Raw genomic sequence first — 18,665 nt, forward strand, 5'->3', positions numbered from 1 at the left:
ATAGGGCACAGACCGCTGACAGGTCATTGACCCGCTCTGAACTCCCCTGTCGACCGCTATCAGTAGTGTATATTTTAAAACACAGCGAACAAATCACATAAGATGAAAGCGGCTCAGCTCTGACCAAATCGTAATGCCGAAGAGAGTCGGCAAAGAAGTACATAACAAAATTAACAACCGTCCCATTGTAACTATGGCAATCAGTCAATCAAACACACGGCATACAAACACTGTACAAACACCACAAACAGCACTAAAACATCACAAGCAGCGTCTGACCGTCACGACCCGGTCAGGGTTTGGTGCTGGTCTTGTGCTCCCACCTGCCCTTCACGGCGCTCGTTTGCCAGCCGGCGGCCGGCCGGGCGGGGCACTGCTTCTTCTGCACCCCGGTGAAGTCGCCGGAGAACATGAGGTCGTCGGGCAGCAGCAGCTCCGGCATGTCAGTGCGCTGCGCCAGCGCCCAGTAGCGCGAGCGCAGTAGGTGCGCCGACATCTTGGGCTGTCGCTGACGGGTCAGCACCCCCTTCCGGTTCCCCACCACCCGAGTCGTATCCTGCTTGGTCATGAAGTCGGCGAAGTTCCAGATCATCTCCCCGACAAACCAGCCCTGCGCGCGCACCGCCTCAAAGGCGCGGAAGTTGGCGGCCATCAGCTGGGTCTGGTACTCCTCCGTGAAGACGAAGGTGGGCTGCTGGTGGAGACCGGCCACCGTGTCAGCTCCATACTCCGACTGAACCACCGGCTTGCCGAACGTGTCGCGCCAGAAGGTGAGGAAGTGCCGGGCCTGCAGGTCGATCAGCTCGGAGTGTCCGGTGTCCGAGTACCAGCCGAAGTAGCGGTTCACAAGGATCACGTCCAGCAGCGGCGCCACCAGTTCCGTGTCAGGGTAGGTGTTGAGCACGGCCGTCACGGGCCGTGTGCCGTCCTGGGCGCGCGCCAGCGCCACCAGCGTCTGGTAGTAAGGCACCGCCTCCGGCTGGCCCGTCTTGGCCTCGTTACTCAGCGACCACATCAGCACCGACGGGCGGTTCTTGTCGCGCGCGATCAGGCCGGAGAGCGCCTCCGTGTGCGCCGTCAGGAGCCGGTCGTCGCCGGCGGTCTGTGAGTAGTCTAGCGACACGGCCGGTGTCTCGTCGATAACCATAATGCCGCGCGCGTCGGCCGCGTCCATGATCTCCTCGGCGTACGGGTAGTGGGACGTGCGGAAGCAGTTGGCGCCCAGCCACTCGATCAGGTTGAAGTCCTTGACGAGCAGCGGCAGGTCCAGGCCCTTGCCGCGGATGTCGCTGTCCTCGTGTTTGCCGAATCCTCGGATGTACACGGGACGACCGTTGATGGAGACCGAGTCGGCATCCCACGTGATCTCCCTGATGCCGAACCTCTGCCGGAAGATGTCCCGCGCGCCGGAGGCGGCCAGCAGCTCGACGATCAGCGTGTATTGCCGGCCGGGCGAGGCGTCCATCAGGTAGGGCCACCACAGCTCCGGCTGCGCCACCGTCAGCACGCCCTGGGCGCCGCCGGTCGCGCCCACCGGCTCTCCGCCGGGAGACGTGAGCGTGACGTTCACCGTGACGTCGTCCTGAGCCAGCACGGTGGCCGCCGTGACGGCGTACGTGACGGCGGCCGAGCCGTCAGCGGCCAGCGTTGTCGTCACGGTAACGTCCTCGACGAAGGTGTCAGCGGTGGTGTAGAGCAGCACGGGCCGGTGCAGGCCAGCGTAGTTGAAGAAGTCGAAGTTGTACTCGAGCGTCTCGTAGCCCTCGGGGTAGACGTAGCTGGAGCTGTTGGCCTTGCGCACGGTGCGGCCCTGCGGCACAGTGATGTCGGTCAGAGTGTTGTTGACGGCGATGGAGACGAGGTTGGCCTGACCGACCAGTAGTAGGTCGGTGACGTCGGCCGCGAACGGCAGGTGACCCCCGCTGTGCTCGGCTGCCCGTGCGCCGTTTACGTAGACCACGGCGGAGTAGTGGGCACTGCCGACTCGCAGCACTGTGCGGCGGCCGGCCCAGGAGCGCGGCACCCACGCCTGCCTCCAGTACCACGCCCAGCCGAGGTGGTCGCGCACGTCCGCCCGCTGCGTGATGTCGTTGTAGCTGGCCGGCACTGGCATGTCGAGCACCTCCGGGTCTTCGGCGCTCGGCATCGCGGCGAACCACTGCTCGCGGAAGCCGCGCTCCGGGTCGTCGGTGGGGCACAGTTTGAACTGCCACAGACCGTCCAGGGAGCGCACCTCTCGCCACTCGGAGTCCTGCGGCGGCAGGCCGGCGAACGGCGCCGCTCCGGCCGGCCGGTGCGCCGCGGGGTCGGCGCACAGCGGCCCGGCGGCGCCCAGCGCCAGCAGCAGCGTCAGGGAACGCATCGCCGCTGCGGGTCAGGGACCGGAAACACCGCACCCGAGAGCCGGCAAACGCTGCTTCCAAGCGGCGGCAAACGCTGCTTCCGAGCGGCGGCAAACACTCCTCCGAGCGCCGGCAAACGCTTCCTCCGAGCCGGCAAACGCTGCTTCCGAGCGCCGGCAAACGCTGCTTCCGAGCGGCGGCAAACACTTCCTCCGAGCGGCGGCAAACGCTTCCTCCGAGCGGCGGCAAACGCTTCCTCCGAGCGGCGGCAAACGGTCTGAGAGCTGGCCCAGCGCCGGTGAGACGGGAGGTAGTTCAGCGCTGCGCCGCGGTCCCGGCGGAGGAGAGCCTCTCGTACCGTCCGCCGCGCGGTCTAGCCGCGTACTGGGACGGTGGCGGCACAGAGCGGCGTGTTCGTGTAGACCCACCGACGGACGGCGCGGTGGGCGGGCCCGAGTAATGTGATACCTCCGGCCGGGGCAGTGGCCTGCCGACGGGGACGGGAGGGGGGGGGGCTCATGGAGGACAGAAGGCAGAACAGTGAGGGTACGACAGAGTGCAGAGGGTAAGATGAGAGTGCACTCTGCAGGGAATACAATGATAATAATAGAATTAGAATGTGTTAGAGAATTGGGGCTGTGACTTTGCTTACGTTGAGTTTGATGTTGTCATGTTGAAATAAAACTTGCCGTCACGGATTCGTCGGTGGCAGGTATCCAGCACCGCGTGACTAGCGGTGCCTTTGGTGTGCTTCCTTCGCGTCTTTGAGGAAGTGCCCGCCGCTGCGCTGTTCCGCCGGGGCTGGTGTCTTGCGGCACAGGGTGAGTTCAGGCGCTGTACTACTAGAGCCATCTAGGGAGAAGAGTTGCTACTTGTAGTTGTGGCCCCATCTCAAGGTGACGCAGCCGGCAGCTGGGTGCCGAAATCATGGGCTCCGCCACCGGGGGGGGGGGGGGGGGGGGGGGGGAGGGGAAGGGGATTTTACATTGTTAATATTATGCCTATGGGTGCTGCATGGCATGGGTGGAGCTTTTCCAGGAAAGTTGGTGGGGCAAAAAGTTGTCAAACCTACAATGTCCGATTGTTAAGTTAGATAAAATTCAACAATGAATCAATTCTTTTTATTACAGAGATAATATTTTGCATTACACAGACATTTCAAAGCTCCTCAATGCGAAAAACATAGGTTTGCTAAGCAGTAAAGTCCTGCTGCCTGCAAATCGGCTTAAGTTGGTGGGGCAAAACGCTTATTGGTGGGGCAAAATGGCAAGTTGGTGGGGCAGGCGCCCCACCAAGTGAATAGGAAGCTCCACCCCTGCTGCATGGAAAGAATCGACTTCAAACGGCCGTCGTCCCCCCCCAACCATCGGGTCGTGACGGAGCCCTGGCCCAAATTGATATTTGACCGTCGCATTTTGTCTCAAGCGTGTCGATCAAGGCACCACCACCACTGGATAATTCTTTGTCAGGTTCGACGCATGGTTTCAGAAATGGTTTGTTGACTTTCTGAAATGCAACGGCCGTTGGAGGTTATCGGAGATTTTCGTCGATAAATCCGATAAAGTCAACCACCGAATCCGGTGGGATCCTGCTATAGACCTACCTGCCGACCCCTTCCTCTCCCCACCCCTAAATGTTCTATGGTTTTGGCCATTTCCCCTAAATGCGCGCATAACTTACGCTGAATCACCATTATGGACATGGTTCTGGAGTTCACAGGTCGAGGGTCGTTTGAACAAGAATAATAATAATACCTAATGATAACGGTTCATTTCGTACCGAAATCGGTACATATACAGTTACACAAAAGGTACTCATTAGGTACCACAACACTTCAACAAACACAAAAACACAGGAAGCGAGTGTAAAATGCGTGTTTCCCTATATCCGGTACACAAACCGATCTGGAGCTTCAGCATTCTCCCTTCCACGCACAATTTCTTCGATCCAGGCACCAAAGACATTATGAAGCTCAGAAGGCGAGATAGCGGACAAATCCAAGTCATTGAGTTCATACTGCTGACGCAGTCGCCAGTGGTGCTGCGCTGCCAGACCCCCCTGGCCAGCTGGACTATCTAACACGGCAGCAATCAGAGCATTGGGAGCATAGAAATAGATTTTCCATTTGATTTTAGATTTTATATTCCTAGATTTTGCTATACGTTAAAAAACTAGCCGATCACCCCTCCCCCTAGTGATAAATAAATGTGATGTACCGCGCGTCGAGTCGCACTCGCGAGTGCGACTTTGCCCTCCCCCCCCCTAGTTGCTAGCGGCTGCGACCGCCAGTGCTAGATCTGCGCTGACGTTACAAATTCAGAGGGGGCATTCAAATGCATTATCCCCTCTGAACTGAATCCAAAGTGCTGCAACTTTGAAACTAAATATCTGCGAACCAAAGCCTTCCTCAATGCGGTGAGTTTCCAAACCGGTAAGTGCGAGCCAAATACCCCAATTTAGCTATCTCAATTCTAAGCTAATGTTAAGGTGGGATGATCACTTTAACCCCCGCTCGTATATGGGGGGGGGGGGGGAGATCGAACGAACCCACTCCCCTCGATTGTTCGCGAATATCTCGCGTAAAAAGCGGCCGATCGCGACGACACTTTCAGTACCTACCCACGAGTTTATAAATTTTACATCTACCCTGAAAATTTCATAACCCTGACCCAAATGACCTTTGACCTGTGACCTACTTTTCGACACCATGTTTGGCCGGAATCGCGATTCGTAGTATGTCGGCTCGCATTAGCCACGCGTTTGTAGTCTTTTCGCTGTTTCAAGCGTTCAAACATGTGAAATGATGTTGGTCCCATGCATTAGGGTGGGTGTCAAGGTCACCTGAGGGTCAGCTCAGGCCACTGACCTTTGATGACCCCGGTTCACTTTTTCGAGTTTTACATATTTCTAGGACAGTTTTTGGAGCTGAATTCGAATTTAGCAACCATATGAACATTTACGAAGTAGTTTTGGTGCCTTCGTAACATGTTACACGAAACTGTCAGAGGCGGTTGACACCTTTTTATACAATTACCCGGCAGGACCTCTACTGGTTGACCTGACCCGACCTGACCCGACCTGGCCTAAATGCATGAAGACATCATCTGTGATAAAACTAACATGATATTCGTGATCAACATCCCGACAAATTCCATAGCAGCCACACTTTACGACGTTCTAACAGGTCCCGATTTTCCCGACTTTTGGGTCACTGACCTATTCTAAAAGGTCAACCAATGACCTAGGACCTTAAAATCGGGTATCATCGGCTTTCTCTCGTCACGGGCAACACGCTCGTTTTTTCTGCGAAGCTCTAGCTCGATCAGGGGCGCAACGGCAAGGGGGGAGTCCAACGGACCCCCTCTTATACGTTCGCGGCTGAAAAAAACACCAAAACGGGCGAGGGTTAAGCTGGTTCTATGCTGCATCGTAACTCGTAAGCTTATTCTCATCTAAAAAAAAACAATTTGCAGGAATAACATTTGTTTGTAGTAATATCAATGTTTGTAGTAATAACAGAAAATTTAAAATAAATACCAACTTTAACCCTCCCCGGACCTATTGGTTTTTTACATACGCGCCGGCCGAGGGGGGAGGGGAGGGGTTAGGCGGGTACGACCCCTCTCGCCGTTTCGCCCCCTAATAAAGCTATAGCGTCGCGGAAAAAACGAGCGTGTGCGCCGTTACGTGATGCAGCGATTGGTACCCGATTTTAAGGTCTCAGGTCAACCGGTGACCTCTGAGGTCACGTCAAGTGACCCAGGGTGCGGGTTCCGTTTTTGGTGAATAACTTCGCAAAAAGTGATCGCAAAGCCGCGATTTTGACAGCATCGTGTTCGCCTTGCTCAACCGCGTCGAAAAGTATACTTTTGGTTTGGGTGAGGTCAATTTTAGGTATTGACCTCGGGACATGGTCAGGTCAAAACCCCCAGGTCAAGAGCTTTGTCGAAGGAGATCATGTTAATACAAAAGTGAAGCATCAAAACTTGCAAGGATTGCATGAACTCACGATTCCGTGGGGTTGAGATAGTTTGAGATCGCTCCCGGCGCCAGAATAGCAGTCTTCATTTTTCCCCGTTGACTTATAGGTACCTAATGGTGAGGTCGCGAAAATGACCTCACCTCATAGGTATGACCTTTAGGGAGAATCTGAGATACCCAATTTGTGAGAATCCTAATGGATACTAGGTCATGCAAGTTTCATTTCCCTGTGAAAGCTCCTCTGGCAGTGAGGGAGATGCGAAGTTGCGACATCTGAAGTCCGTGCAGAGGTTCACTTATGACGTCATAGGTCAGTGACCTTACCTGACCCGAAAATGCGGTTGGTGTCAGAAGAGCTGGCTTGAAGCAAAGGTCATGGTATGCCAAGTTTCAGCTCTCCATCGCCAGCGTGTTCGGAGCTATTGCAAAAAAAAACCTATGGGGGGCGGCACCCCCCCCCCTTCGGCCGGCGAGGGTTAAAACATACCTACGTCCTACATAAGCATAATAACACATGCAAAAATGACCTAAGCGTCCAAAAGGGGGTGCAACAAAGCAATCGTAAAAAAAAAACAGTACAAAGAATTAGTACAACCACCAGCGTCGATCAGACCAGATCAATTTCATGGCCAGCAGGTTCTGGCACTCGTCCTTCAGCTCCTGGGTCGGGGACAGCGACGCCGGCGTCAGACCGACATCCTCCCCGTTCCCAGAGAGAGACGGCGTCCTCCAGCGTCTCCAGCTCCGGCCGGGGTTCGCAGCTCTGCGAGACGAGCGTCAGGCCCGCCGGGCGGGGTCACAAAGTTCCATCAGCACACACGAGCGGGCCAGAGGCTACGAACGCCGTTTGAATTTTGGAAATCGGTCGGTAACTTTCCGAGATCTTAGGGTGGTGTGGGATGGGAAGGGGGAGGGGGACGAAACGACCCCTACCTACGGATGCAGGATCCTTATTCCTTCGATGGCCCTATACGATGCGCTGTTTAAGAAATGCCATTTAGGTCAGGGTCATGAAATTTACAGGGTGGGTGTTAACTCAATCAAGACGGGAGTAGATACTGATAGCTTCGTTGCGATCGGGCTGCTCTTTGCGCGAGTCATTAGCGAAAAACCGCGAGGATCCGTTCCACTCGCCCCCCATAAATGCGAGGGTTAGAAATTCGGACTACTCAATCCGTTTCTCTCTCTCTCTCTCTCTCTCTCTCTCTCTCTCTCTCTCTCTCTCTCTCTCTCTCTCTCTCTCTCTCTCTCTCTCTCTCTCTCTCTCTCTCTCTCTCTCTCTCTCTCTCTCTCTCTCTCTCCCTCTCCCTCTCTCTACTTCAAAAGACGCCTTATATGGTGAAAAACATGAGACATCGGCAGGATACCCGCCGGGCTCCACTGATAGCGCTGGTCTGTACCGCCACGTCAACCACAGGAAGGGTGACCTAAACTGCAGCTGGCTGGCCAGGAAGGACGTCAGATAGGCGGGCTAACACCGCCGTCTACCCTAGCCGCAGGCAGGATGGTGCGGTTGGCGTGGCGTCGGTTAGGGAAGGGGAGGGAGGGGTAACAATATGAAAAACACGCTACACAAAATGGAGGTGGCGCGATTTGCCCTGGTATGGTCACAAGGGAATAATGACCTATCAGTCCGAGTATGTAGAGTCTCGGGGTTCACAGGTACCTATGGTCACCAGGGAATAATGACCTATGGGTTCGGGTAAGGTCATGAAGATTTGGGAAGCTGCAACAGGTCTGGTTCAGGGAAACGTAACATTTTTCCTGCTCGTTAAAGGATAATTTTGATTTTTTGCGTGTTTGGGAAACGCTGCAACCAGCAGCGTCGCAAAACTTTGCAGAGCGTACGAAATAACGGACATAGCATCTCAAAATTGGACCTCTGATGACCTTCAGTGACCTGAGTACCACCCGTGACGTCATCACCCTTCGGCGGCCAGCTGACCGTGGCTGCAGCGGTCCTCTCCTCTCTGACCATCACCTCAGACCACCAGAGGATTGATAGAGAACAGAACAGAGTGTACCAACAGACACTGACTCTAGTTCTGTTTGTGAGATCGGTCAGCCCCGTCACCAAACAGCCAATCTCGATATATGACCTTTCATCCCAGACGAGCGGGTCTCAATGCACATCACGGGACAAGTCAGTGACGCTTCCTTACCATTTACTAATTACACAATAATGTACGGGTCTCACCGTCCGACACTCTGAAGAGCGGCGAGTAATGCGGCCCCTCGAAACCGGCTGTCCAGCTATCGTCCGTCAGGTCACAGCTATTGAATGACACTCGTCTGGAATTCTACTCTCGGACACAACCGGCCGCTAGAAGTATCCAATGCAGAATAAAGGCCACCTCTGTGACCGATAACGGAGGGTAGGAAATCATAGAGAAGACACCGTTTTTAAGAAAAACGAAATTAAATATAAGCGAGAAACTTCGCCAAGGTAAATGTAGTCCACTCATCGGTACCAAGCACGGTTTGCTTCATTTCAGTTTTTCGCCATTTTCATGGTGCACACCCTAATTTAGGACTTGCAGACCGGAGGTGTTCCCGGCAACAATCGGTGACGTCACGCACCATTGCCGCCCGACACGAGGTGCGGCTGCAGCCACGCGCTGCCGAGAACCCACACAGAGCCCGGTCTGCGGCGCCTTTGTTACAGCGCTGTATGAGAATGGGACGGACTGCCGTTGGACGTTTGACGACACCAGCTCAAAATACATCTCATTGGAGGCCAATCAGTGTAACAATTGTCTCAAGAGTCAAATCGCGTCATTACTGCCGCGTCCCGTAAGGGGGCCGAAACGGCCCCGCTATCACCCTAAGCATTGCAGACATCGTCACCAAACTCCAAGGACCCGTTAGGGAATCAGGCATTATTTTCAAACATTGTGGCCAATTTGTTCATGCAGATTTCCAGTTTGTTTGCCACAGTATACTGTAGGGTCTAAATGCACTCCAATCCAAGTTTGATTTTGATGTCTAGACTTGTTGAAGAAAATGTTCTTATTCCCATAAACATACGTTTTAAATCCTGATTCAGCCGAATTTCCCAATGCAGGGTCAACACAGCAGCATGCTAATGTATACCGCACTACATCTATCTACCATAGTGCTACTCCTGATTTCGCTGCCCTGCAGCGCGCCACTCGCTGCCACTGGACGGACACGGCCACAGAGCGTTCCGTCTTATCTGTGTTCCTGTCGGGGTCGGTATATATCTACAGCGGCGTCGGCCGACCTCAGTCAGTCCGGGACAGTCGGAGCAGCCATCAGCCATGTCACGACCACAGACATATTGTGTGAAAAGAGCCGAGTGGATAAGGAATATGTATAGAGGTATTAACTGGAAAGTGAGAACTATTGTGGAGAAGTGCGGATCATGTGCACATTTGATACCGGACACACTGCTGTTAGCACAAGACATTGTGCACAAACACTGTTCTGGGAATCAGGCCTACTGTACCGAGTCTGAGGTCAGCCACTCTGTCGACAGGCTGGTAAGTCAACCGCTCATGGCAGCCCTGCAGGATCTCGATGACGCCGCCGCCGCCCGGTGTCGCCACTGCCAGCCCGACCAGCCCCTCAGGGAAACCTCCACCAATGGATCGGGCAGCAGTGTCGAGGGACTGTCGGACGCGATAGCCGGCCGTGGGGGGACGTCAGATTTTGATCTGATGTCCGAATTCGACGGTCCCTTCCACTGGTCGGCGCTCGGAAAGAGAGAGGAGCCGGCCGTTATTAGTCCACAGTCTGCACCACAGCTGTGGGCCCGACCGACCAAAAATCCAGGTTTCGTGACGCTGCACTGGGTCAAGACGACAAAGTGCTGCCACGAGAAGGCACTGGAGGCACTGCCGGCCCACTCCATGCGCAAGGTCATGCTGGACTTTTCTCGGGTTATTAGACCAGGAGAAATCACCACCGCCGGACCGGCGGTCAATGTCAGGACATCACATGATGTTACAGACGGCGGCATTGACTTCGTGCCCTGTATCTATGTGCGCGGGTGGTGGCCGGCAGAAGACCAGCTCGACGGCTGTCACCTGGAGCACGATTTTCCACCAGCGGCGGCACGGGACGATATCCGTAATTTCGGAGTGCACCTCGTGCCGACCGGCCGGCCTGGCAGTGACACCGAGTTTATCGAGTTACGGATTTCCTACTCACGGGCGGAGCTGGTCACCGTTCGCCACCTCGCTTCAGTTATACGGGCGGCTATCAAGGCTGTAAAAGATATGAAAGGCATTCTGAAAAAGAACAAGGTAATTAGCGATGATGTAAAATTGAAATCGTACTTTATAAAGACGGCGGGGCTCTGGGTGACCCAAACCACGCCCATTGTAATGTGGAAAGGCATCACTGACGGTGTCCACAAAATACTTGACTGGCTAGAGGAAAATTTTACCAGCGGAAAGCTACCTTGCTTTTTCGATCACAACATTGATGTGGCAGCTGAACTTAGCACAAAGGAGCGACTGGATATCATCGACACCATACGGCTCATTAGGGATCATGCCACGCTCCTTCTGATGGCAGTCTGTGTGGATGAGTGGAGTGAGGATCAGCTGCTGGAGGGCGGGACGGAGCCGCTCTCAGAGCGTGAGCTGCGGCTCCGTCTCGGACGAACTCTCGTCTGGCACGCTGTGGCTGACGGTGTCCGTCGCCGCCCCACGGCTCCGTGGTGGGAGATCTGGTGGAAAATAGTCATCCCTACGCTGGTCCGCACGGCCCCACTGCTACTACAGTGGTGGCACTACAGCTCCTCAGGAACATACCGCCAGCAGTGTCTCCTGTTCATGGCGTGGGCTGTGGTCGACCCGGCGGACCTGGTGGGCGGGACGCCGATGACGTCACCAGTCAGCGACATCGTCACGCTGGACGTAACGCCCCTGATACAAATCCTCACCAAGTCTGACCTGGAGCTCCTGCTGGGTGACCCGGACAGGGTGGCCACCTGGTGTAGTCAGCAGCTGCGGCGGCCGCTGGAGGAGCGGCCGGCCGGCCTGACCGCCGAGCTGGACACGCCGCGGGGCCGTGCCGAGCTGCTGCTGCGGCCCGAGCTGCTGCTGCAGGCTGTCCGCGTGAACGCACCGGGTATGATGGACTGGTGGCGGGATATAGACCGGAGCGAGAAGAACAATTGGATGGGGAACGACCACTCAATGCGTACCTACCAGGAGATCCGGGAGCTGTTGGAGCGGTTCTTCAACACCAACCTTCATGGGAAGCTCCATCACAAACTGCCAGAGATGGACGCCGCGTCTGTGGCCACCACGGCCGGCCTCTGGCGCCGCCGGCTGCAGCAGCTGCTGTCCGGTGACCGGCTGCGTACGGCCTATGACGCCGTCACCGGCTGGTGGCCGGACCGATGGGAGATGACACCGTACTACCTGGAGGTGAACGAGACCGACTCAGAAGGTAGGCCGGTAGTGACGCCGACCACTGTTACTCAAATATGTGGTTACTTTTACTGCCATGGTGTATTTTGAGACGTGGCGGTAAAACATTATAACAACCGAATAAAGCTCAATGATCAGAAGGAAATTGAGCTACTAGGTATGAATTGAATATATTATCCCCAAAAACATTTTCATATATGTTACATGTTAAATTATCCCAGATAACATTGCACGTCGTCAAATGTTATATTAGAGACATCATGCTTTCTATCTAAAAAAAACACACTTATGAAACTTGCATAACACATTATTTTTTTCTTTATGACCAGTGACCACCTATGCCCAATGGCATCAGAAAATGATCATACGTTTACTACCAAAATCAAATGTTCGTGTTCTGCTTCTCTTCCACCATGATCCTAACGACTGACCCCCCAGCTGACCCCACTGACTGACATCCCACCTGACCCCACTGACTGACCTCCCACCTGACCCCACTAACTGACCTCCCACCTGACCCCACTGACTGACCTCCCACCAAAACCCACTGACTGATTTCCCACTTGACCCCACTGACTGACCTCCCACCTGACCCCACTGACTGACCTCCCACCTGACCCCACTGACTGACCCCGTCCCCATCCACAGCTGACCCCACTGACCGTGACCACTTACACCGATAATTATCCTCCTGACCTTCCTATATGCTGCTGTTTACTGATAAATCACATTGGACCAACCAGCTCTTTAATTCCATCTGACTTACTGTGTTCCAGACTCGGAGCAGGATGACGACGGCGGAGATGCCGGTGGCGAGGAGCGGCGCGGCCCAGATGAGGAGCAGACAGCGGAGGGTCTGCTTCGCCCTCAGCGAGAGAAATGGCAGCAGCTGGAGCGACAGCACCAGCAGCTGTGGCAGGAGCTGGACCGGCGGGGCTACGAGAAGAAGAAGACTCTGAACCAGCACCATGATGAGGAGTGCCGGAGTCTGGAGCGACGTCATGACAAAAAGTGGCGGATCATGGAAAAGCGGCACCATGACGAGCTGAAGAGGCTCCATCAACGACACGAGAGTGCTACCAGGTGCGTGGAGCTTCAGAACCCGGGGCAGGCGCATCAAGAGAGACGTAGGAGACATTTGGAGCTTCTAAATAGGAGAAAACGAAGACAGTCGGAAGAGCTGGAGCGACAACACCAGATAGAGTGGGGAGACCTGGCGCAGAAGGTCCAGAGGCAGTGGAACAAGATGAAGCGGAGACACCAAAGCGAGTCACAAGAGCTGAAGGAGAGGTACCCGAAAATCCGGACAGGGGAGGAGTTGGATCGGCTGCTGGAGGAGTGCAACAGGAGGCGTCAGCAGCTGGGGGAGCAGTTGGGGAAGGAACTGGAGAAGGAACTGGAGAAGGAGCTGGAGAAAGAGCTGGAGAAGGAGCTGGGGAAGGAACTGGAGAAGGAGTTGGAGTTTAAGGAGGAACCCAGGAAGAGGCAGGATAAGGACCTGGAACTGGAAGAGGAGGAGGAAGAGTCGTTGGTGCGAGGTAAGAGTTAAGATTCAGGGGTTAACAAAATTGTGTTGTATTTTTATATTAGAAGAGCGACCGGATAAAACTCGAACACTAACATAAACACTTCCAAAAGGATAAGTCAGTCACAAAAGAGTTGATAAGAACGCTCGTCTAACAACGTGTTCACGTTATAAGCATTGATATTCGACTCATTTCTCGCCCGATTGCGGCGTCAATCTTCAAAGTCCTCCCCGTGGCCTGGTGGATAAGGCGTCCGTCTCCTAACTCGGTGGCAGCGAGTTCGCGGCCGGGAGGCTCCACGCCGAGGAAAGCATGTAGCGCCATCCTATAGTCAAGTTATTATTTAAACGTACATCGATAGGATGTATACCGTGTTACATATCGCGTTCCAGGAATAATCTTAACTCCGTAAAACATATTACTTTTATACATATATCTGAATTTATTGATCATTCCGAGTTCCGACATGTCCTAGCCGAAGCGATAAAGATCCTATCGTAGCTGACAAATTGACGGGAGTTTCAATTATTTCTGCATCTAAAAGCAAAATACGCATCTACAGGGTGTCCCGAAATTGATGTCCTCTCCCATTGCGTGCAATATCATCAAACCAAAAAATGACCGGTTCATGATTTATTTGTTGATGCATCCACCACGCTTCCGCACACATGCCCGCATGCGCTCCGGCATGCCACACATCAGGTTGTCGAGAGTTCCTCCAGAAATGCTGCTCCAGGCCGATCGGAGGTTCCTGATGAGGGCAGTTTCGGACGACGCTGGTGCCATCTTGTCCATCCTGTCCTGGACGATTGACCACAGGTTCTCGATTGGCGACAGGTCCGGGCTGTTACCTGGCCATTCTCCTTTAGCCCAGAAGCCAGGGAAGTTGGCCCGGCACCACTCCTGGGTCTTGGTGGCGTTGTGAGCCGGGGCACCGTCCTGTTGGAAAATGGCCTGTGACATGTCCGGCAGAAGTTTGATGGCCGTTGGTGGTCCGTTCTCCTTCCGTCGTCTCATCGCTGATGCCGTCGTTCCCTTCATCACCTCCTCTACGTAGAAGTCCCCTGTCACGGTTTGGCCGCGGGGCACGATGTGAAGGTCTGACAGGCCACGGAAACTCATCATGCCCCACACCAGGACCTTGCCCGGCTGCTTGACGGTCTCGATGACAGGCACTTCTGAGCTGTTCTGAGCCCAAACACGGTCGTTCTGGCGGTTGGGAGGATGAAACAGCTCAAAAGGAGACTCGTCGCTGAACAGGACCCGCCTCCAGTCCTGTATGGACCAGTTGATCCGACTTTTAGCGAAGTCCAGCCGTTTTCGTCGCTGTGCTGCCGTCAGCTTGGGCTCCACGCGCGGTTTCAGCGGCTTCAGACGGAGGCACTGCCGCAGATACCGGTGGACAGCTGACTTGGAGGCCGGATGATTTTTTGCACTGAGTTTCCGCGCCAGTTTCCGTGTCGACTGGTGCCGTTTCGTAACGGATTTCGCCACCACGATTTTGGCCACCCGGCTCATCGCTGTCTTCCTCCCTCTTCCCCCGTGGTTCTCCAGTGCCTCTCCCTTGCGGTCGAGGGCCATCCAGCGTCTGAGGGTCCTGGGCTCTATCCTTAGCTCCTTGGCTACCTGTACCTGGGGCGTGCCGCCGTTGACCATGCCGACAGCGCGATAGCGAGTCGACAAAGGGTACTCCTTCGCCATGGCTGATATGCAGTCCGCGCGCCTCGCGACCCTCTCGGTAAATGACCTCTGCCGCCCCGCCGGGTCCTGGGTCGGCTCACCTGGCTAGGTCACGTGACCAACAAACACGTGACCGTGCCCCAGGGTCGGGTCCCGGTAAAGCGCCATTGGTATACCGGTATTGCTCTAAGGAAACGTAACGAACGGGAGAGGACATCAATTTCGGGACACCCTGTATACACCAATCTTATACAATCAGGGTCGATGTAAACAGTAAATCATGCCCTTCTGATTCCAGACCCCAAGAATCCTGAGCGGCAACAGAAGCAGCAACAACATGGCCAACGACAACAGCAGCAGCAACAACAACATCAAGAAGAACAACGTCAGGGGCGGCAGCCGAGCCGGAACGTTGAACATCTCAGGAACCTAATAGAGGTCACCCGAAGACACCGCCAGCAGCGTATCCAGCTTCAGGAGCGGCACAACCAGGAGCTGGAGGAGCAGAGGAGACGTCACCGGCAGGAGAGGAAGGATCTGGAGCGGCGCCTCGGCTGTCGGCGGGACAGCCAGGAGCGGCGCCACAGAAAGTGACCGACGTGAGTTGATTTTGGTGAAAAATATTCCATATTTATCTCACTTAACCCGCGCACCGACGGGGGTCTGCGCCAACTTAGTACCGACGGGGGGGGGGGGGGGGGGGGGGCGGATGACCGCCCCCCCCTGAGATCTCGAGAACGAAGCAAGATAGCGACAAGCGGTAAACGGCATCGGATACGCACGGCCAAGATCTACAATTTTTACTAAGGTCATTTTCAGGTCAGGTCAAAGATGACGTCACAGGGGTCGAAAAAGTCAAAATGGCGGCGCTAAATATGGAGAGAGTTTTTCTCGAATAACTTTCGAATTAGTCAAGATAGGAACAAACTAAGGGCATCATCGTGATCCTCTCGTCAATCCGCATCGAATGATATATATGTTGACCTCGAAAGGTCAAGGTCAAAGGTTGACCTCAGGTCACGTGACCTCGAGGTCATCATGTATATCATTCGATGCGTCTTGACGAGCTTAACACAATGAGACCATCCACGCGTCTGTATCTTGTTCCTGTACGGAGTTATTGGCCAAACACCTTTGGTGACCTTTGATGACGTCACATGACCTCACAGCTGCCCAACAGCAAAACAGACCTCAAGGTAGTGAAGGTTGATCGTATATGAAGTCATGTATGGTATATGGGGCCATTCCGACCCGTTTTAGTGGTAAAAACAGGGAGTTGATTTTTCCCCCATTGACTTATAATGGGGAGGTCGCGAAATTGACCTGACCTTAGGTCACCGATATCAAAATTCCGAGATATACAAATTGTAGCTACTAATGACCTCATAACATCCTGCGACTTTCAAAGGCCTCCAACATCTACTGTAGCTCTGGCACGGTGACAAAGTTGCAAAAAAGTGACTTGAGGTTGGGTCATTCAAAGTGACCTGGTGACCTGACCTTGAAAGGTAGGAGGTTCAAACTTGCACACCATGTGTAAAATTGATAAGGGAATAGTCATACCAAATTTCGCGGCGCTACGCGCCGCGGTTTTCCCGCTATTCGCGAAAAACCTCAGGGGGGGCGGATATCCGCCCCCCCCCCGTCGGTGCGCGGGTTAAAAAGAATAAAATTCACATTGAACGGAATCTTGGAAGAGATGAAAAACACTAGGGATACATTATGCATGTTCCTCAGGCCTCCTGAGGCAAATATTTGCTATAGGTATTCAATCCTACTCTGTTTGTGTTTCAGGATATCAGCAGAGTCGCGGACCACCCCAAGGAGGCGCCACTGTGGAGAACAAGTCGGGGGTCAGAAATTTGTGGTGTCAGAGGAGTTCAAAATGTGTCGACTGTGTAGATATTGGAGATAGAAAATACATTGACCAATATTGTATATCATCACCGTTCCATTGAAGACAGGAAATTACAAATATGTACATAGGTGAGTGTTGGTATCATTATGTACAAAATGGCGATGTTTACGATGTTCATGACGTGTAAATAATTGCACATTGCACGTCACCAAGTGTTACAGGGTGACGTATGTTGTGATATAAGTACAAATTGGTGTTCGATGATGTCATTAATTGAAATGGGCTCAGTGAACACTCACTGTTGTTTATGATACTCACTGATGTCAGTGAACACTCACTTTTTATGATACATGTCCTTGTGTAATGTGCATTCTTGTAAAAACTATGTAGACACTAGACATTAGGAGGTCTACGGGACGGTTCATACATACCAATCTGTACCGAATTATTACATGATAACCGTTGGATGTGGTGGCCACTGGATGTAGTGTTAATATAATATTAGCCAGCCACGACTCAGCTAACTGCGAAGGAAGACCGGGCCGGCCGGGCTCCACTGATAGCGCTGGTCTGCACCGCCACGTTCACCACAGGAAGGGTGACCTAAACTGCGGCCGACTGGCCAGGAAGGACGTCAGATAGGCGGGCTGGCATCGCCGTCTCCCCTAGCCGCAGGCAGGCCATGGTGCGGTTGACGTGGCGTCGGTCAGGGAAGGGGGTGTGGGGACGGGGCAGCAATCTGGAAAATACAGTCCAAGATGCTGACGCGACTTGCCCGGGTCGGGTCACAAGGGACTGGTGACGAACAGGTCCTAGTTAGGTCATGAAGATTTGGGAAGTTACAACAGCCCCGGTTCAGTAATCTGAAGGCGAACTCTGCACGTGCAGCAGCACCCCGACTGTGACACACGGGAATCACAGTGGGGATTTTTCCGATCTAGCACGTATTTATTCGTAGAGGGCAAACCATAGGTAGAATTGTAGCCAGATTGTGCACAGATGTTGGCTGGTGTGTCCTGGTGAGAATTTTACCTGTAAATGTGCATAATCAACATAGTATAGGGGGTTCAAATGGACCCCCGCTCAGCCGTTTGGCCCCTGATCAAGCTAGAGCTTCGCGGAAAAGTCAAGCGTGCTGCCTATGACGAAATTAGGCCGAATATACCCAATTTCAAAGTCCAAGGTCATGAGCTGACTTTCCAAGTCAGTTTAATGACCCAACTAAAGTTGGGAAATCGAGACCTCTTGAAACTTCGCAAAGTTAGGGTGTTACGGGGTATTTTGGGGTGCTGATCACGAATTTCATGTTAGTTTTGATCACAGACGATGTCTTTATGCATTTAGGCCAGGTCGGGTCAGGTCAGGTTAGATCAATTAGTAGGCGTCCTGCCGGCCATCCATAGAAGTGTCACCTACTACTGATAGCTTCGTAACATGGAACGAAGGCAATAGAACTACTTCGTAAATATTCAAATGGCTGCTAAAAACCAAATCAGCACCAAAAACTACCCTAGAAACAAGTAAAACTCGAAAAAGTGAACCAAGGTCATCAAAAGGTCAATGATCTTGACTTGACCTTCACGTGACCTTGACACCCACCATTATGCATGGCACCAACATCATTTCACATATTTGAACGTTTAAAACCACAAAAAGACTGGAAACCGCGGATAATGTGAGCTGGCATACGCCGAATCGCGATTCTGGCCAAACATGGTCTCGAGAAATATGCCACAGGTCAAAGGTCAGTTGGGTCAGAGTCATGAAATTCTTAGGTTAGATGTAAAATTGATGATCTCGAGGGTACCGAAAGTTTCGGCGCGATCGGCCGCTTTTTGCGCGAGTAATTTGCGGAAAACCATGGGGTTTTATC

General features: G+C 53.5%; 2 protein-coding genes across 2 annotated transcripts; one reads left to right on the forward strand and one right to left on the reverse strand.

The window, feature by feature from the left end:
* Positions 1-51: 51 nt before the first annotated feature.
* On the reverse strand, positions 52-2,799 carry LOC122372989 (beta-glucuronidase-like). Its single transcript, XM_043350704.1, has one exon. It carries the CDS (start codon positions 2,360-2,362, stop codon positions 293-295), a length of 2,070 nt encoding a protein of 689 aa, XP_043206639.1. The 5' UTR covers positions 2,363-2,799; the 3' UTR covers positions 52-292.
* A 6,777-nt stretch (positions 2,800-9,576) lies between these two features.
* On the forward strand, positions 9,577-17,307 carry LOC122372997. Its single transcript, XM_043350712.1, has 4 exons — positions 9,577-11,747; positions 12,505-13,266; positions 15,233-15,533; positions 16,729-17,307. Exons 1-3 carry the CDS (start codon positions 9,605-9,607, stop codon positions 15,526-15,528), a joined length of 3,201 nt encoding a protein of 1,066 aa, XP_043206647.1. The 5' UTR covers positions 9,577-9,604; the 3' UTR covers positions 15,529-15,533; positions 16,729-17,307.
* The last annotated feature ends 1,358 nt before the right edge of the window (positions 17,308-18,665 follow it).

Source organism: Amphibalanus amphitrite, unplaced genomic scaffold (assembly GCF_019059575.1).
Source record: "Amphibalanus amphitrite isolate SeventyFive unplaced genomic scaffold, NRLGWU_Aamphi_draft 001428F_arrow, whole genome shotgun sequence".
Taxonomy (NCBI): Eukaryota; Metazoa; Arthropoda; class Thecostraca; order Balanomorpha; family Balanidae; genus Amphibalanus; species Amphibalanus amphitrite.

Coding starts and splice junctions, on each gene's coding strand:
- LOC122372989 (XM_043350704.1), bottom strand. CDS start 2,362: ATGCGTTCCCTGACGCTGCTGCTGGCGCTGGGCGCCGCCGGGCCGCTG.
- LOC122372997 (XM_043350712.1), top strand. CDS start 9,605: ATGTCACGACCACAGACATATTGTGTGAAAAGAGCCGAGTGGATAAGG. Junction 11,748..12,504: donor GAACGAGACCGACTCAGAAG/GTAGGCCGGTAG, acceptor ACTGTGTTCCAG/ACTCGGAGCAGGATGACGAC. Junction 13,267..15,232: donor GGAAGAGTCGTTGGTGCGAG/GTAAGAGTTAAG, acceptor TTCTGATTCCAG/ACCCCAAGAATCCTGAGCGG.